The sequence below is a fragment of the Mesocricetus auratus genome, unplaced genomic scaffold (genome assembly GCF_017639785.1).
Source record: "Mesocricetus auratus isolate SY011 unplaced genomic scaffold, BCM_Maur_2.0 Super-Scaffold_4256, whole genome shotgun sequence".
In the NCBI taxonomy this organism is placed as follows: domain Eukaryota; kingdom Metazoa; phylum Chordata; class Mammalia; order Rodentia; family Cricetidae; genus Mesocricetus; species Mesocricetus auratus.
Genome location: NW_024429182.1, coordinates 41,587,841 through 41,608,481, shown reverse-complemented (window position 1 = coordinate 41,608,481; position 20,641 = coordinate 41,587,841). Strand labels below are relative to the sequence as shown.

General features: G+C 42.6%; 1 protein-coding gene and 1 long non-coding RNA gene across 3 annotated transcripts in view; one reads left to right on the top strand and one right to left on the bottom strand.

Moving 5' to 3' along the window:
- The first annotated feature begins 890 nt into the window (after window positions 1-890).
- Window positions 891-20,421, top strand: LOC121140706. Its single transcript, XR_005877628.1, has 3 exons — window positions 891-949; window positions 11,402-11,503; window positions 20,101-20,421. It is a non-coding gene; the product is annotated as an uncharacterized LOC121140706 (long non-coding RNA).
- Window positions 17,680-20,641, bottom strand: part of Ostf1 (osteoclast stimulating factor 1) — a 50,451-nt gene continuing 47,489 nt past the window's right edge. For both annotated transcript variants that reach the window (XM_005063777.4, XM_021225461.2), the window contains one exon: window positions 17,680-18,184. In XM_005063777.4, coding sequence (XP_005063834.1) covers window positions 18,126-18,184 — 59 coding nt within the window. In that variant the 3' untranslated portion in view covers window positions 17,680-18,125. The remainder of the gene's footprint in view (window positions 18,185-20,641) is intronic.

Genomic DNA, 20,641 nt, shown 5'->3' with positions numbered 1-20,641 from the left:
AAACAATTCAAGTGCCTCTGAACCCTCTAAAACCATCTGCCTGCCACACCACCCCCCGCATTGTAGGAAAGGCCTTCACTGAAGAAGGACTGCAAAGTCATAACTGACAAAGAAGGCAACCTCCTAAGCCTTTCAACTCTACATGGGGCAGTCCTCAGCCCTGCCCTTAAGACTGAAAGGCCCAGGAGTCCACTGGGTCACTAACATACTTGAGAATTTTCACCCCAAACTTTGCATTAAAATTGACAATAAAAATTTTAAATGTTTGATAGACACAGGAGCAGTTGTAGTCCTATTTATTGATTATGGAATTCATTTTTTCTAGTCTGCGTTTGACACTCATCTCTAACTAGGGTTTCCCATTGTAGAGGGCTGGGAAGAGTGAATTGGCAAATACCTTTCCAGTCTTGGGGAGTTAAAAGGGTGCTATTGAAATTCTGAATAATAGTCTAGGTCTAAGGGGCATGAATTGCATTCTCCTGGACAGCTTGACCTAACTCTTTTAAATCTGTTGCAGAGAATGAAACTGTTGAGACAGCCAGGCAAAAAAAATTCTACCTGTTAAAGGGTACTAACTCCAGGAGGTCCCTAAATCCCTTACTCCACGACATCCATAAATCCCTGTTCGCTGCTCCAGCTGAGCTTCTTCTTTGGGATCCAGATTATTGCTTCTGAGAAGTGGGAGGGAGCAGAAACAAGAGATGATCCACGACTTGTGAGTGGATAGAAACAGCTCTCTGGGGAGATGGTTGTTACAACTCTGCTTTATTCCAGGAAGAAAGGGGAATATAAAGGCTGGCCACAGTGGCTGGGGAATCACCTGATTTGCATTAAGAGGCAGGCTCCTATCATAAGGCTCCTAGTGTGTACAGTAAGGGAGCCTTCCAGCAGGGATTTGTGTCAGGGTTCGAGGTAAAGACATCTGATTTAGAGACAGCTTTCAGATAAGGTGAGTCCTTCAGGCCCAGGTAAGACTAGATAGAGAGCAGGAAGCTTTGCTGGCAAGGGAGGAAGTTCCATGTTGCTGAGCTTATTGAGATAAGCTGCCAGGCCATCGCAAACTGTGATGTCTAACCAGCCAGCAATGTATTCCAACAGTATGATATAGCTACACAATGGACTATTACTCGGCTGTTAAAGAAAAATGAAATTTAAAAGTAAACAGATGGAGCTAGGAAATAATCATCCTGGGTGAGCAGACCCCAAAAAACAAATATTGTGTGTTTTCTTTTATATGTGAATGTTAGCTTTTAAACTTTGGATATATGTGCTACAATCTAAACAACCACAGAGTTAGGTACCTAGTAAGGCACCAGGCAGGAGCAGAGGATCACCCAAGGATGGGGAAATAGAATATAGATTTTTTCCTCGAACATTCCCCTGAAGGCTCAGGGAATCTATGAAGAGAGGAGGTACAGGTTCAAGCCAGACTGGGTCCCAGCACTTAGTCAAAGAAGAATTTGCAATTGGTAACCACTAGCTACCAACTCAAAGGGAAAAATCAATTTTCTACAATGGAATGTCACTGAGTATATCAACCACACCCTAGAGCAGGCCCAGTGAAAAGGAGTAGCTGACCAACCCCAATAAAAGTTCCATGGTTTGGCTTTTTGGTGGGGGGGGCTTTTAAGTTTGTTTTGTTTTGGCATTTTGTGTCTTACTTTTTTGTTTGTTTCCTTGTTTTGATTTTCATTTTTATGTTTTTTGTTTTTAAGAAAAAGAACAAAGTTGGATGGATAAGGAGATGAGGATGATCTGGGAGGAACTGAGGGAGGAGAGACCCATGACCCAAATAAATCATATGAAAAAAATAGATTAAAAATGTTAGTCTTCCTGTCTTCTACACTGTAATCACCTCTTCCGTGTAGAAATGTAAAGATTACCTGAGTAAAAGAAAAACTAACGAGGAAGAAGAACAGAAGACAAGACAGAGAGAGGGAAAGAAGGGCAGTGGAGTAAAAATCACTAAGATGATTGTGTATATGCCAGAGAAGTTTATTAATTTGTATAATTTATATTATAGTATTTATAACCAGTAAAATAACAAGGACCTCTGCAGAGAAATTCTTATTGTTATAGACAGAATTGTGTTCTCTTCCCCACATTAAAATGCATGTGTTGAAACCAAAACCCTGAGGACTTTAGAATACAAAATGTCTTTGGAGACAGGGTCTCAAAAGAAGTAACTCAAGTGAAATTAGATTACATCAGTGAACCCTAATACAATATGACTGCTGTTTTTATTAAACAACAACAAAAAGGGAGAGTAGGACTCAGACAAAAATCAGACAGAAGGACAGATACATGTTCTCCTACAGAGCCTGGTAGTGTGATCTAATTGGACAGTGTACCTCACAGACAGAAATTCCAATACTCTTTCACTAACTAGAAATGCTGTAGTTGGATACTTGTTATTTTAAGACTATGGACCATAGCCCCACAGGTGGTTGGTCTACAGGAAAACAAAGAGGTCCAGAGGTATCCCTGAGTAGACAGTTGGAGAGAAATAGGATTGAACTAGCCTTACTGCATCACAATGACAACTTTATGCTCGTTAACTTTAATCATTACAGAGTAATCTCAATGTAAAAGGTATCTTTGACATCAAATGCATAACTTTAGAAATATTATTATTATAAAATGGTGGAAAGCCAAAAGGAGGATGTCAACGTTTATGCAAGGGGAAGAAAAGAAGTTTATGCAGAGAAATAAAGAATAATCAGACATTGGAGTATTTAGACTGAGTTCTAAGAACTGATTTAGAGCTTGAAATCCTATATGGAAACAAATAATCTCTTCCACAGGAAAAGAAAATATTTGCAGATGTCACACATGACTCTTAAAAATAATGCCTAAATGATGCACTCCTATGTTGTGGGATATTTGCACACTATGTGAAAATGTATTGCTGTGATTAGTGTAATAAAAAAGCTAAATGGTCAACAACTAGAAAGAGATTAACTAGATGGGACTTCCAGGGACAGAGAGGATTCTGGGGAAAAGGACTCTTTACGGTTGGCACCCAATGGGAGCTCAAACCCACAACCAGTTGGTAGAGCATGTGACTCTTAATCTTGGGTCATGGGTTCGAGCCCCACACAAACAGTCTTTCTTTATCCTAACAGCTCCCAAATAATGACATGGAGATTTCCAATTAATTATGAAAGCTTGGCCTTCAGCTTAGGCTTGTCTCAATTCTAACTTAAATAAACCCATTTATATTAATTCATGTTCTGTCACATGACATTACCTCTCTTTTATCTTGCACCTGCTGTTATCTTTCCATCTGGCTGGCAACTCTGGCCTTCATCTTCCCAGAGTTCTCTCTGTCTCTAGAAGTCCCGCTCAACCTCTTCCTAGCTATTGACCATTCAGCTTTTTATTACACAAATCACATTACATTTTCACAGAGTACAAATATCCCACACACTCCTAAAAGACAAAATGATGTTGAGAAACTCACTAATAGTGTGCTAAATTGAAATGGTTGCTGGGTGAGTGCTGAGGAAGCAGAGAATGGAGTTCACTGTCTTGCCATTGGTGGAAAAATGTGGCTGAGCTGGAAAGCAATTCCCTACACTAAGAGTCTGGGCTCCAGTACTCCGTATTACATGCTTTCCCTTTTTAGGATGCTGAAGTAGGAGAAACATTTTGGGCTTAGCCACAGACAGTACAAACATGAGAAGCAGTTCTTTAGGTGATGCAACACTGCCAACACAAGGTCATTAATGAGCTCTGGCTCCATATTAGGATGATGATTTCAAACTCAGTCCTCCCTTTTCCCACCAGCTCCAGTCAGGTAAGAGGCTTCAGCTTGTCGGCTGTCCAGCAATCTAGAAGAAAACCTCAGGCCATAGCCTCAGTACCTCCAACATGTCTTTTTTTATTATTATATATACAGTGTTCTATCTGCACACATGCTTGCACACCAGAAGAGAATATCAGATCTCATTACAGATGGTTGTGAGCCACCATGTGGTTGCTGGGAATTGAACTCCGGACCAATGGAAGAGCAGTCAGTGCTCTTAACCTTGAGCCATCTCTCCATGCCCTTCAACATTTCTTAGTAAAGATGACTTATGCCAGGATACAGACACAAAGGAGCTAAAGTAAGATGGCAATAACATGTCAGAGAAAGTGTTAATTGGAGTTAAAGAGTCTAAAGATTATTGAAAGGGAAGTTAAGAATATAAACGTTAGGGTTCATTAAACCATCCGAGCATATACAAAATTAAGAATGAACATTAAGACAGTGAAAATAAAATTTTTAACTAGCAAACTATTAAAAGTGAAAAGTAATAAAGATAATTTGATGAATTCAATAAAATACAAAAAGCATGTAGTACATAAAATGCATAAAATAAAATGGTAGAAGTAAGTGTAGGCCTATCAGTAATAAAAATTAAGAGAATGAACTGACTTGTTAAAAGACAGAGTCTAAGATATAGTTTCTCTTTTCATGAAAGGGTGTATGATGATCAATCTTAATATCAGACTTGACAGGACCTGGAATCAACTAAAGATACATCTCTGGAGGGTCAGTGCAGGGATTTCCAGACAGGATGAACTGAGGAAAAAGACTCTCCCTCAGAGTAGAGGGCACCTTGCCACAGGTGGCCCAGACAGAAGATCTGATGTCAAAGCAGCAATGTTGTCTTGCAGTTGTGGTTGCTGCTGCCGCTGTTTCTGCCTTTAATGACACCAGACTTCAGCTTCTTCAGATTTCAATGTGGACTGAGGCCTGCTACTCTCCAAGATATTCTTCAGGTCTTCAGTTCTTAGATTAGAACTGCTGGGGCATCTAGACTCATGGGCTGAGAAGCTACTGTATTCTCAGTCTCTCCAGCATGTAGATGTCTATTGTTGGACTACCCAGTTCATAGTGTGTAAGCCAATCTAGTAAATCCCCTTTTAACACACACACACACCTTATTCTATCTATTCCTCCAGAGAACCCTTCCTACCTAATACAGGGATATGTGTGTTTGTGTGTGTATGTTTGTGTGTGTGTATGTGCCTCATATTAAAATGAGTCATATAAAAGTGCAACAGCACCAGAAATGTATAGGAAGTATGGGAAAAGCTTATTCAAGTGTGTTAGTATGTTTTATGTTGCTATAAAAGAATTTCTGAGATTAGATGATTTAAAACAATTTACTAATTTGTGGCTCTGGAATGCTTTAATGAACTTTCTTTTCCTAGAAAAATATTTATCAAGGTTCCATCATGTGGCAAATTCTATGCCAGGTACAGATAATCAGATGGATGGACAGCAGACAGACAGATAAGCAGCCAGACAGAAAGATAGGTTCTCATTAATGAGACAATTGGAAACCTGGAAGAAGATAACATGAATCAACGAATTATATAAAACTATACTATATTAAATACTAATCATCTTATAAAGTTGTCGATGTTATCTTTATCATTATTCCCATTTTAGCACTGAGAACTTTGAAGCACAGAGCATGTTAAAAACTTACCCAAAGTCAGTAGAAACAGCAAGTGGTGGGACTGGGGCTTGAACTCAGAATGATCTAACAATGGCTTTAACCATGGTGATCTCCACAAGTAGAGTCAGATAAAGATGTAATGCTATAGTTGAGCACTGAGCGCCTGCACACCAGGGAACAGTGGATATGAAGATTAAAGGCATACATCTAGCAAAGACAAGAAGGCTTCTAAGCAGGATGAATGGCTGGTGGATATTACCTTTGGCAATAGGAAGCGTGGATACAATCAGCAAAATAAAGTCATTGGTTACTGGGACAGAGGAAGGTCAGTGTTACACTACCCTGTAGCGAAGGGAGGGTGGAGACCAGAGGAATAAAGTCCACTAAAGGAATATTCTTGCTACACTGACAAATAAATGAGGCTTGGTCAGTGGTGGTGAGAGTCCAAAGGGCCCAGGGCTAACCCAGTGGATTGTATGCGGGGACACAGTGTTAGCCATCAAAGTGCTGCCGAGTTGTGATGTGACATGGAGAGGCTGGTGGTAAGAAGTAGGCAGCTTCCAGAGACCCACTCCAGGGAAGAACTGGTGACAGATTTGACACAGTGACATGAGATGGTACCCGAAGAGGTGGTTGTGGTCAAGAGAATCCTTGGTAAGGATCTGAACACACAGTGTGTGCATTTAGAAATGGGCAGGGTGTTTCTAGCCGTTAGTGGATGCAAAAGTTTCCCAGAAGAGATACCTCAGGGTGAGCAGCAGGAGATGACTCATAAGGAAGAGTGGGGACAGGAAGTGCTCCTGAAACTGCCAAAAGCAATGAAGGAAACACATAAGCAGTCTGCCATAAGCAACTGCTCTTCGTGACATTTTGAGTCAATGAGGCCATATGTGGGATAAAGACCAGGAGCCTCCTGATCCAGGATTCTGAAGGAGCAGGAGATTAAAGCGGGTTGTGATCCGAAGAAATGGAATTTCTTGAGCTCTCCAAGCATACCGAGGAAAAGTGGACTTCCAAAGCATGTGGCATTCATGTCAGAACAATTCTGGGGGAGCTAGAGAAACAACCCCAAACTGAAGGACGAGAGAATATCTAGGCAACAAATTGCTAAATTTTAAATATCTGAAGAATTTGTTTAATTTTTTATATGAATTAGCTTGGTCTCCATGGTGTCATGGGTAGAGGAAAATCACTTACAGATACGCTAAGAAGTGACAAGAATTGACTGTGGCCGTGCTTTCCTGAAGAATCTCTATCTACACCTGTCACAGTGGGAAGATCTGCTACTATTCCCATGGATTCTCCCAGGAAAGTTACTGTTAGGTCTCAACCTCAGGACAAATGTGTCTGTTTAATCTACGAAAGCAGACTCTGCCACCAGGCTCTCAGAATCACAAGCGCCTGTTACTGAGTCATTCCGGCTGACACACCCCACCTCCTGCCCTAAACTTCTCCAGTCTCTGAGCCCTTCCCTTCCCCCAGGTTCTCTGACTCCTATATAACTCAACCATTTTAGCTATGTACTCTCTTGGTTCCCAGGTGATCTCTTTGCTCCCTCTCTTTTTTCTTCCCCTCTTGCTCCCTCCCCCAATAGTCTCCTCTCATGGCCTGGTTCAGTCTGTACCTCTCCAGATGCCTCTGGCTGTATTCTCCCTCATATCTACAATGAACTGTCTCCCCACCATCCCTAGGAGATGTCATGTCCTCCTTCCTTCATTCATTCACCTTTTCTAAAATTCCACCTGCTGTGCTGCTCATACTCTCCATCTGGAAAAGGCTTAATAACTCTCCTGAATAACCAGAATAATAGAGAACATGGAGGAATAAAACAGAATCATTTGATTCTTGCAAACCCAAGTCAGCATACTCACTCACGTGAAACAGCCTCAATTGTTGACAGACCTTTCTAAGGGCAGAACTGTGTCCTCCTTGTGTCCCAGTGGCACTTTGAAACACTAATTCCCAGTGTTTGGAAACAGAACCTTGAAAAGGTGATGAATTTAAATAGAGCCATTGTGGTGAGTTCTAATGCAGTTTATTGCTCTCCTCAAATGAAATGTGGACCCGCAAACGCAGGGGTGTGCATTCTCATAGAAGAGACACGTGAGAACATTGTGGGAAGGCAGCCATTGCCAGCCTAGGACAGATGCCTAGGGAGAAAGCAAGTGTGGCCCATAGTCTGAGAACTATGAAAATTTATGCTAGACACTTTTCAGTGCAATGTCTCATTTAACTTCATGTGCCCTGAGGTGTGCCTTTCTTTCCCTACCGTCAATTTCCAGCTACCAGATGCCACTACAAGGCAGCTGTGATCACAGGGGTATTAGCTACCTGGGCATGGGAACACGTTCATGAGAACTATGGTGCATCTCAAACCAAGGCCAGTAGGGTTTGAAGGTTTGTCATGGTGTGGATTTAAGGCGGAAGGAATTGGGCAAGTTCTGGGCAGAGACATAATTTGTGATAAGGAGGGAGCTTGGAATAGTTAGAAGTCACATTTGCAAATGATAGGTGTCCTTTGCAATCACCGGTTTTTCTTGAACAAAAGGTAAAGGAGCTGCTACTAAAAGCTTGTCTTACAAATGCAGATCTTTTGAGCTTAGGCAGTCTTGCAAGCCAAGACTTGGCGTGACTTGAATTTTACATTCTGGGAACAGTTTTGCAACTTGTGGCCTCTGTTTCATTTCTTACTCCTTTAAAAGTTCTCTGTGTGTTCCTCAGTGACCTGACTGGTTGATAGAGAGCAGTGCACACTCCATTAGTACATGGGAAACAGCTTACCTTCTAGGTGTCTCCAAAATTTCTCAGCTGTTTATAAAACACCACAAGCCTAAGATTAAAAGGAGGCCATCTAACTTCAGAAAAACTAACGACCTAATACATTCAGCTGACAAATCTGTGTTTTCATGTAAACTGAAACCCAAACAGTAAAGTTAAGTAGCAGTTTAGCTCAAAAGTTTGATGTGAGCTATAGAGAGCAAAGCTTAACTAAGTCCCCATCACCCTGGCTAGTTAGTCATTTTGGACAAATTTATACCTTTGGGTCAAGTTAACATAATAGTACATAGCTCATAGGGTTATTGTGAGATTTAAATAGCAAATAAGGTGTAGTTAAGTGAAGGTGCACAACAGACAACAATTGACCCTAAAAGTTGGTGGCTTAACATCATGGAGCCTTCATCCAGTAGCTGATGGAAGCAGAAGCAGACACCCACAGATGGGCACTGAGCTGAACTTCTAGAGTCCAGTTGCGAAGAGGCGGGAATGATGAGCAAAGGGGTCAAGATCAGGCTGGAGAAACACACAGAGGCAGCTGACCTGAACAAGGTAGAGCTCATGGGTCCCAGACTGATAGCTGGGAAACCAGCATAGGACTGACCCAGACCCCCTGAATGAGAGTGTCAGTTAGGAGGCCTGGGCAATCTATGGGACCTCTGGCAGTGGATCAGTATTTATCCCTAGTGTAGGAATGGAATCTGGGAGCCTATTCCGCATAGAGGGATGCTCTCTCAGCCTAGACACACGGGGGAGGGCCTAGGCCCTGCTCCAAATGATAATACAGACTTTGAAGATCCCCCCCATGGAAGGCCTCACCCTCCCTGGAGAGCAGAAAGGGGATGAGATAGGGGCTGGTGATGGGCAGGGGAGGAGGGGAGAGAGAGGGAACTGGGACTGACATAGAAAACAAGCTTGTTCCTAATTTACGTAAAAAAGTAAAAGAAAAGAAAAACGAGTTGGTGGCTTAAAATAGCAGTTTTATTTGGCATGTAATCTTTCAGGTCAGGAGTCCAGCAAGGAATTACCTGAGTATTCACAACCTGATACCTCAGGGGTTGGAGACTCCACATCCAAGATGGCTCACTTCTGTACATGACATACAGGTGCTAGCTGTCAGCAGGGAGATCACCAACTTTCAGCTGGAGGCCTGGCATCGTCTCCACAGGTCTACTCAGATTCCCAGCTTACTAGCTCCCAAGAGAACCTGAGCAGAAGCTGGCGGCCTTCTTGTAACATAGCCCTAGCTCCCAGAGTCCCTCCTCACTGCTGTCTACCAGTGAAGCATGTCACAAAAGCCCCCAGAGATTCAAGGGGCTAAGAATTAATCTCTGCTTTTCCCTAAGAAAAATGCTGTGTCTAAACTCAAACCCCACTTCTGAAGTGATTACCACGGTGACCACCACATTCTGTAAACTACTGCCCCCACTGGCTTTTACTGGAAAGGACACAGAACAAAAGGCAGTTTTGTGTCTTAAATTGGCATCAGAAAATCAAGTAAGAGCCAGTGGTTGGAAAGGACCATAATGAAAGTGTCCTCTGGACATGACAGGACCACTGCACTTACAAACTCAGGACAGCAGTGATTGCCTGCACAAGACCAAGCCTGTCAGCATTCTAACACAGGCAGGGAAAGAGTTCACAAGCCTCTAGGCCCAGCTGAGGGTTTAGTCACAGTTATCGACTTCTGGGGAATAGTCAGTTTTCTTTAAGGGTGTGGCCCCTGGTAGGTCACCCACATTGGATTGGATGACCCCACACCCAGGGTATGTCTGTGCAGCACTAATTGAACTACAATTGTTTTATACAAGAGGGCATGAAGTAGGGAAGAGGTGAAAGATGGTGATTATAGGAAGAATTAGGGGGAAGATCAAAACACACACACATACACACACACACACACACACACACACACACAGACAGCATGAAACAGTACTATTGCTGTGATAAAACTGATCCGCTGGTTCTTAGGCCTCTGGAAATGGTTTGTGGAACAGTTTGGAACTGGAAGCTAGAGACTCTCTAGTGATATTAAGAACAGCTAATAGGTAGAGTTTGTAGTGGGCCTTTCAAGGACCAGAATGCTGGCAGGGAGGAATGTAGACATTAAAGCCTGTGCTCATGAGGTGTCACAAGGTAGCAAGGACTCTATCAAGAACTGAACTGGGACCATTCATGTTCTGACATACATAATACATACGTACATACCTACGTACATACGTACGTGCATACATACATAGAGATTCATACAGAGAGACATCTGACTACATTCCGCATATGTCCAGCAAATTTGAGTGAGGCTGAATTCCAAACCGATGGACTAATTTATCTGGCAGTAGAAATTTCAAGACAGATTAGCTTATCCTTGGCATGGTTACTGTTCACTCTTGCCCAGATTACAGTAAGAGCAGGTAACAGAACAGAAGATGGTATGCTGGCCAGTTTTATGTCAACTTGACACAAGCTAGAATCATCTAGGGAGAGGGAATCTCAACTGAGAAAATGCCTCCATAAGATCTGACTATAGGCAAACCTGTAGAGCATTTTCTGATTAGTGATTGATGGCCAGCTTACTGTAGGCTGATGAGGGAAGTCCTTCTGTGTGTATTTTTCTCTTATTGGTTAATGAATAAAACACTGATTGGTTGATTGGCCAGGCAGGAAGTGATATAGCTGGGCAGAATCAGTATATAAGCAGGAACAAACAGGAAACTACTCTCTTCTCTTCTCTGCAGAGACGCTGAGCAGAAGCAATGTATACCCCAACGGAGAAAGAGGCCCAGACCTTTTCTCCAGTAAGACCACATGGAAATACTTAGATTACTAGAAATGGGTTAATATAGACAGAGATAACCAATAAGAAACCACAGTCAAAGGCCAACAGTTCCATAATTAATATAGCATCTGTGTGTTTCTTTGGGGCAGAGAAGGGAGGCGGACCTAGCTGGGCCAAGAAAACATCACATTACAGTGGGTGGTGCCATCTCTGGGATGGTGGTCCTGGTTCTACAAAAAAGCAGGCTGAGCAAGCCACGAGGAGTAAGCCAGTATGCATAACTCTTCTGTCAGCTGTTGCCTCTGGGTTGCCTCCTTGTTTGAGTTCCTGCCCTGACTTCCTGTGATGATGAACAGTGATGTGGAAGTGTAAGCTAAGCAAACCCTTTCCTCCCCAGGTTGCTTCAGTCATGGTGTTTCATCAGAGCATGGACAGCTGTTTGAACATGCAGTTTGGTGAAGAAAGGAATGTGGACGCTTAGAAGTTGAGGACAAGACAGGTATGGACTAAGCAGCTGCAATTGTTGAAGGGATTGCTGCTAATGAGGAGAAATAAGAGTTTGTTCTGGGACAGTAGTAATCCATGATACCCATTTTGCAGGTTTAATAAACACAAGACTTACGAGTTATGATAGGGGTCATTGAAGTTTGTACAAAGGTTCCAGGAAGAAGCAGATGAAGCCAGGCCACATGGTCAGGGAATGAACGTGTCGTCAAACTGCCTTACAAACATTCACGTTTAAACCCATACCTTTGTGTGGCTTTAATCCTTGGACAGTTTCTTTGTGCAGGGGGCAGCATTAAATGCCGATGATCCAAACTGCTCAAAGTGTTGAGAGGAAGTAACTGTGGGTGTGAAGCTGTGGCTAAATCTATATGAACCTCCCGCTTCGCAGTTCAAGGAACATCTCCAGCAAGGGGTGGAGATGCTGTAAGAGGTGGATGACAGGGACAAAGCTCTGAAACACGGTCTTCTGTACACAGCAGGACATGTGGGCACCAACTGCAACTGTGGTTACCTGCACAAAACCTTCCCAAGGTCAAGCAACATGCCAGCAGGCAATACATGGTGGATTTGTGAAAAAAGGAGAGGACAGAAAAGTGGGAGGGCAACATTGGGGACTTCAGTGGGACTGAGAGGATAGGGATAGGGGTAGATATGATCAAGATGATCAACATATACAAGCACAAAATTATCACAGATAAATAAAAATATTCAAAAAGTAACTTATATCCAAATAGAAATAACCACGACTTCCAAAGAGAGTAGGATTTATTATAAAACTTAACAATAAATGAAAGCTAAACAGTATTGGAAGTAGATAGTTGCAATTTAAACCACAATCCTATGTAACAGAAAAGATCCAGAAACTAATTTGAATAGGAAACTTTATGTGTAGGTGCAAAATCACTGTTAACACTGTATTAAAAATATGTGTAAGTCATTAAAATAAAGAAGGCACCTTAGGAATGACTGGGGAAAGGAAACTGGCCTTCCATTCATATTTATTTAAAGACACTGCAAAGTTTACTGGGCTCTCAGTTAAAAAGAAAACATAACAGCTACAGTATTTACTAGGAACACTTCTGAAAAGCAATGGTTCTGTTCTGAGGATTTTCCTGTGGCCTAGATGGCAACGATGCTACAGAATACTAACCAAACTCATCCAGTTAGTTCTTACTCATCAACTTAGAAACAGAAACACCTTAGACATAAATAAGCCAGTGGCTGATAGATGAGTGGCTGACACAGTTACCAGACACACTGCAGGGGATCCAGTGACCCTGTTACTGTAGTACCTAAGACACAATGGCAGAGAGGACACATGACGACATTCAATTCCTGTCACCTGAGAGGTCACCACAGCAATAGCCAGCTAAGAAATTCGGAGAACACTCACCATCATCTCAAATATCACTGTGGTTGGCATCTCAGTTTCTTCCCATGCAAATTAGGCTAGCACTTATTATGGGATAAAAGACAAAAGAAGTTGAGTTGATCAGGCCTTTTATACGCCTCTTGTGGCTACAGTGTTCCCAAACAAAAGGTAAAGAGGAGGAAAGGGGGGGGGGGGCTGGTTGTAAAACACCTGGAAAATGCCCTCCAGGAAAATGCCTGCGGCAGGGAAACATCTCGAAGCAACTTCCTCAGCACTTGCATCTGATCCCTGGCTAATGCACCAGCTGTCATGGCCCTTCTAGGAAGTCACTTTGGGGCTCAGGCCCAGCTATTCAAAAATGGAAGGGGAGCACACACTGTCAAGGACAAAGCTGTAAAACAATTTTTGTACTGGCAGGAAACTGGCAATTTTCTAAACACTAAAATTTTCTAAAATTCTTAATAGTAAGAGACTGTAATAGGAATAGTAGTAACCAATGAATTTACATTACAGAAAAAAAAACAACTAAATCCAAACAAACAAGCAACAACAACAAACCACAACTATTGCTAACCAAGAATGACAAGTGGAGAAATGTGGTAAGAACAATGTCTCACTTTAAGTGGTGGCCAGGACTTAAATCACAGGTGGAAAGCACACGGCTCACAGAACAGCTACACTCCCAGCCATCTGCATGTGTGTAGATCCAGCCAGTAAGAGCCACTCACACCATCCCGAACTGCACTGCACTCATCCATCGTGGGTCTGTTGACCTCTGGTCACCTGCTCACCCCAGACCTACCATTTGGGCTCCAGTTCCAAGACCAAGTACAGCGGCAGTCAATGATGTGCAGAGGAGTTGATGTAGCCCCCACAGCATGATGCTGTCATCTGGGGTCCACAAAAAGCAGGGCTCGAAGGGAAGTTTTAGAGAAAAAATTGACCTTCCCATGACACCTTGAATTCACACTAGGTGGCATCACCTGAACCTCGAGTTATTATTGAGGAGACCAAGGAACCTTGGTCAGACTGAGAAATGATGGGGTGGGGGCTGGCTGCAGACCCTGAGCCCTGGTATCATGGTGACATGTGAGACTGTGGTGGCTGACTTCTCCAAAATTACATCCGGTTTCAGTGAATAAAAGGCACTGGTGGGTTCTTCAAGGCTAGCTGTGTCCATGCAGTTTCCATTTCCACACCCCGATGGACTCATGATGTAGGACATGTTCCTGGTATCACAGGAATCCCTGAGATGGGGAATGATAAAGTTCTCCTTTTCACATTTTGTTCCAAATCAGTGATTGCGTGAAACTTAATTTCTAAGTGTCTGAAATTGCATCTTTATCTCACTGACATTATGGGATTCAGTTCATCGAGTTGAGAGGGAAAACATGGAGTTATAAAGCTGATTCATTTGAATTGCTTTAATTCTGAAACTATATACAAGATGGTAAAACCAAACAACTTTCTGATTTGAAGTCAGTATATGCTGAGCATTGGACCCATGCTCTTTGAAGTCCATCAAACTACTCCTCAGTGGCAATACAAAACTCAAAGTGGCCCAGATATTCTCCCCAGTTGCCCTCTGAGTTATTATTAATTTACTGAGACATAAAGTCTCATGTAGCCCACGTTGGTCTTGAACTATGTCATTAAAGATGACCTTGAATTTACGGCCTTCCTACTTTTTCCTCCCAAGTGCTGAGATTACAGATGTATACAACCATTCATTGTACTTGAATTATTTTAATCAGGCTTTTTGAAGTTATGCAACTTTCCCCTGTAGTTCACAAAAGTTACTTTATTCACCAACACTGCCATGTGCGAGCACATTTAAATGACTGGAAGGGAAGATCAGGGTTCATTATTCTAAAAGTATCTGAGGAAATTCAGATGAATGGAGAACACTGATGCCCCCTTTAAAGGGTTTAAACACTCTTGTTTCTAATGAAAACATCTTTATTTCCCTGCTTATAAGTAACACTTATTTACTAAGTAACCACATGCCAAGCATCATTCAATATCATTTATATTGTTCCACTTAAGCCATAATACTAGGCCAGTGTCTCTCAACCTGTGGGTTGCCATACCTTAGGGTCACACAACCCTTTCACAGGGATTGCATATCGGAAATTCACATTATGATTCATAACGTAGTTAAATTACAATTATGAAGCAACAACAGAAATCATTTCATGGTTGGGGGTCACCACAAGAACTCTATTTAGGGGTCGCAGCATTAGGAAGGTGGAGAAGCACTGCTCTAGGCAGTCAGTACCACTATTTTGTCTGTTTAAGAAACTCAGCAAAGGTCTCAGAGCCTGAGAAGCAGAGGAAACATACATCCAGAACGCGACTCCAAAACCTAAACTCTTAACCACATCTTGAAGCACTCTCCTGATGTCTGCCAGAAGAGCAGTGGCCACTCCTTGCTGCTCAGCCCCTTTGTCTCCCCCACTTTCCTTCGGGCTCTCAGGTTCCCCAGGGCATTCCTTTCGATTGCTCCAGTTTTCCCTCCTAGCCACAGGCAGGGGCCAGGCCTCCTCCTAGCTCCCAGTCTACAGACAGTACAAGCAGAGGCCTGAGGTTGAATGCCCTGAGAAACCCCTGCAGACTGAGGACCCCCACACAAATAACATAGAAGGGCTTGGGAAACATGAAAATTCCTACATGCCCACAAGCAGCAACTGGACCTGCTAAGACATTCGTTTACCTTCTGGGAATGCCAGCCACTATTTCCATGTTACACAGAAATAAATGGGCTAGGATTATCCAAAGAGCTGTGTGAAGGTCATACATGTGTACCCAGTGGATTTTGGAAACCTGTTACTGAATTGTATTTCATTTGGTAGTCGGGAACCCAAAAGGTCTGCCAATATATTTCTAGGAGGGAAAAGTCATCCTTTATGAAAATCCGTGGGGTTGTTTGAAGTGACATGGCTGGTGAGCAGGTGTGCTGAATTCTTCACGTGCCTTCACCGGGTCTTTGGTTAGAAAGGAGCTGAGGTTTCTGCAGACTCTTCTGGCAATGTGAATGTCAACCTCAGCCAGGTGCTTGGGTTTAGCTGTCTGCCAGACCTGTGTGCCCACCTCAAGGCAGAGTAACCTTGAGCTAGTCCCTAACTTTACAGCATAGCATCTCACAAATAAGGTTGGTTTCCTGTACTGACTGGAAAGCTCAATGAAGTTAAGGGGAGTCTGGTGGGGGGAGGGCACGGGAGGAGTTGGATGGGGGAGGAGCGTGGGGTAGAAATGATGTAGACACAGTGTGTGTGTGTGTGTAGAATACTTAATAATAATGTTTAAAAATAAAAGCAATAAAACAGGAAAAAGATTAGTGATGTAATGTCTGTGAAAGTGTCTACCACAGGAATCTGTGGAAGGCCCTTAATAAACAGCAGTTTTATTTAATTTTATGTCTCTGTAAGGGAGGAGCAGATAAAAAAACATATTATTTAGAAATAAGGAGGCAAAAACCCATAAATTTGTGGCCTGAAGTTTTCCCAGCACTTAAGAAAACTGTTTGCCTACACTGTTTTTGCTGTGAAAATAGGGGTCACCAAATCTGACTATTTCCACCAAAACTTCACATTTTAGTAACCAGATACTTATAACTTTGGCTTATTTAACATAGTTCTGCTGTGTGTTAACATTACATTCATACTTGCAATTACCTTTACTTACACAGTGTCTGCCCTGAATAATTGTTTAACTGCCCTACCTGCAAAGGACAGAAGAATGAAATGTTTCGGGATCTCTAAAAGCTCTTTGCTGAGGTACATGTCCTGTTTCAGTGAAAACTCCTTCCAGAAGAGAGAAATTTTCTGGAAGATTCCTTTCCATGTCTGCTTATAAAGAAATACAAATGGCTAGGTTAAATTTGCTAACGAGTCAGGCATGGTGGCTCATGCCTACAATTCCAGCACTTGGGAGGCAAAGACAGGGTTTGAGGATAGCTTGGGCTACACAGTGAGTCTCAGGATAGCCATCTCAAACATGATGTAATAGCACATTTAATCATTCTCGGAGTACATGCTTTGCTGTTAACACTTCCTTGGATTCTTTTCTAATTTCGTTGACCTCGATGTGGTTCCTCCAGTTACTTTTCTCAATCAAGGGACCTGACCCACAGAGAGAAACCAGCTAGAGTCAGAAGATGCACCTACAACGGTTACTCATTTCCTGAGTTAGCCACTTCCTCCTTCACACATTTCCTTCTCTTGACCAATAAGCCTTTTGAAACGAGGTGTGGATTCTTGACAAGGAAAATGTATTTCTGGGCCCAGGGCTGGGACTCTAGACACATAATGAGACCATGCCATCTTGAACATTTCTGCAGTGACACAAAATTAAAACTTTTTTTTGTCTTTCAAGACAGGGTTTCTCTGTGCAGCTCTGGCTGTCCTGGAACTCACTGTGTAGATCAGGCTGAACTCAAACTCAAAGAGATCTGTTTGCCTCTGCAAGTGCTGGGATTAAAAGCGTGTGCCACCACCACTTACTGGAAATAAAGATTTTTTTTTTAACCTTCCACATTGAGCTTACTGAGTTTTTCCACTCTAAGTATTACCTTGATCAATTCTGAGTATTTCATAACTATTAAAATATGTTCTGTTCTAAGACATGCAATTAAGTAAGGCAGATATGGGAAGCTGTGAGAGAAACCCAAATACTGTGATTCTTCTGTACTAATCTATATAAAATACCATCTAGAGGAAGATAAAAATCAGTTCTTACCTGAGTACAAAAAGCTTTATGACTTTAACAGCAATGAGTGACCGCATAAAAACAGATAATAAATTCTCTTTAAATGTTTATTTTTGTCAGAAGAGCTGACAATATTCTGTTGAGAGTTTTGGTCTACTATTATAAGCATTTCCCTCTTGAAAAACCCACTCAAACATCCCATTCCTTGAGGTAAAGAACTCAAAATAAAAAAAAATCCTGATTTTTTAAGGAAAAAATTATTAAAATTCCTTTAGCTTGATAAATAGAAATAATCTTTTCTTGTTCTACACTGGTGAACACAGCATTTATACAGCAAAGTATCCCATCACTTATTGGCAAGTCACGGGTGAGAATCACTGATGCCATGTCGATTCATCACAGACCACAGCGCAACAATACCACGTTCATATGGACTTTAAAAAGAATGGTTATCAATTCCTTCTGGCAAAACAACCCAGGGTTTGGAATGGCAAAAGCAAAAGAAGTTTAAGCATGGAAGCAGCTCCTGTGAGGATCAGTCTGAGTCTTCTTCATCAATGTAGTCCTCAGCGTTGCTTAACGTCCGCACCCCATCTACAGAGAAGACAGGAAGGAGGCAAGCAGAGATTACAGACAGCTCAGAATTGTCTTCACTGTCAGTGCTTTGGGCAATTAAATACAATCTCCCCAATGACCCAGGGATTGTGGGGTCCTTGAGACCCTAAGAAGTTTCTCTACTGGAGAGGTTGCCAAGTCGTTCGGCAGAGTGAGGCACCTGGTGGCGGGGATTGGGGAGGGGGGACACCAGCTGTCTGATTCTGATACAAAGCAACCAGTCTCATGTACTGTGGTCAACAGGGAGCATACCAGCAGCCACTCCACACGTGGCCTCAGTCAGTCCACAGCTTGTGCCTTACCTGAAGGCAGACGACAGAAAGACAACTGACGAGGGAGAAAGCAAAGCGGGAACACAGTCGCCCAAGTTTCATCAAAGCGGAAACACAGATGCCCAAGTTTCATCAAAGCGGGAATACAGATACCAAGTTTCATCAAAGCAGGAACACAGACGCTCAAGTTTCATCAAAGTGGGAACACAGACGCCCAAGTTTCATCTCAGACAAATTTAGTATACAAAGAAGGAAGAGACTGAAATCACACACACACACACACACAGTTGGACCCTGTTAAATGCGGAAGCAATCTTGAATGTGTCAAATGGAAAACAGCTAATGTAACTGCTGTCTTGTCAAATTTTTACACCAGGAGATTTCCTGAGAGGGAAAGTGCAACTCAAAAACAAACGTGCTGTTAAGAGCTTAATTGCTACAGGGCAGCGTGGCATCCAGATTGCACTCTCTCGCTATCACAGCCCAGATTACATGGGAATATGACTTGTTCCGGGTCTGGAGAGGGTATGGAAAGGTGGGATTGAACCCTACCAAGCTAGAGCCATAGGGACAGAGAATGAGAACCTTCAGTGCCCAAGAAACCTTTCACCACAGTGGACTCTCTCTGAAGGTGCTGGTCTAACAACCGGAAGTCAGTGGCAGAGAAAGGAAGTTAGGCCACAGCTCTCCCTCTTGACCCAACTGGACACCAAGGACCAGGAGGTCAACCTTCAACAAAAGCCACCCACCCAGCAACAAACATGATTTCTAGTTTCTGTCCCAAATAGTTGCTAATATGGCTTCCCCCAAATCTGTAGCCAGGCACCAACAGCTAAGCTAGCAAACACTTTGTCATTCCCTCCAGAGCCCACATCCATAAATGAATGTCTTTAAAGAAACACCAGTTTAACTCATGGTTAGATCACCAAACTCCAGGCTTGTTTTCACTGTATGTGAGCTGAAGGGGGAGACAATACAGAGGGGCAGGTTCATGGGCAGGCTTATGATGGGACTTGGCAATGGGAAGGAGGACAATTTGGAAAGTTCCCTTAAACCCTGAAGGGAGGAAGGATGCTGACGATTTCTGATGGGCTACAGCAGGGGACTAAGGGGGCTTCTGTGGTTGTTTCTGTTGGGAGCTGGGTATGATACAGAGTAATATGCCATGCTGCTACTTCTCATTATAAATGGACACCCAAGGAAGGGATTAGCTCAAACGTTAATGGGAATAAGCAGTGGTAGTGCACGCCTTTAAGCCCAGCACTTGAGAAGCAGAAGCTCGTGAGTTCGAGGCCAGCCTGTTCTACAGAGTGAGTTCCAGAACAGCCAAAGCTACACAGAGAAACCTTGTCTCAAAAAACAAAAGCAAACAAAAGTAATCAAGAGAAATATATCCAGTTTTCCATTAGACAGGAAAAGATCTATGGAAGAGATAATAAATGCTATACTAGGTTAACATGGAACCAAATGTCCTTCACCTCTATAATGGAAACACTGAGTCTGAGTCTGCAGACAGGGATCAGCTGAGCTGTAGACACTAAAGCCCTCCCAAGGCTTGTAATGGTGAGCTGGCAGGCAAAGCATTTGCGTAAGTAAGCCTCCTGTTACACTGTTTCTTCTTAGATGGTGGAGGAAGCCTTGGATTCCCTTACTAAGACAACAGAGGTCCTGGGAGACGGCTCAGAGGGTAGAAGAGCCTGCCATCTGAGTTCAACTCCCAAATCCCACAGTGGAAGGAGAGACCCAACTCGTGGAAGTTGTCCTCTCATCTCCACAAGTGAGTCACACACAACAAACACTCACCCCCCTTTTTCTCTCATTGTCCTTTCCATCAAACCTTCACCTACATTTATTTATTTATCTAATCTCTCTGGGCTTATAAGAGTTGCCTTGATCATGGTGTCTCTTCACAATAATACATAAATAAATCTTTTTTATAGATTTTTTAAGGATTTTTTTATATATATGGTATTCTATCTTCATGGTTGCTACACGCCAAAAGATGGCATCAGATCCATTATAGATGACTGCAAGCCACCAGGTGGTTCCTGAGAACTGAACTCCGGACCTCTGGAAGCCGCCAATGCTCTTAACCTCTGAGCCATCTTTTCCAGCCCCACAAATAAATCTTAAAAACAAACAAATGAAAACAGAAAAAAAAAAT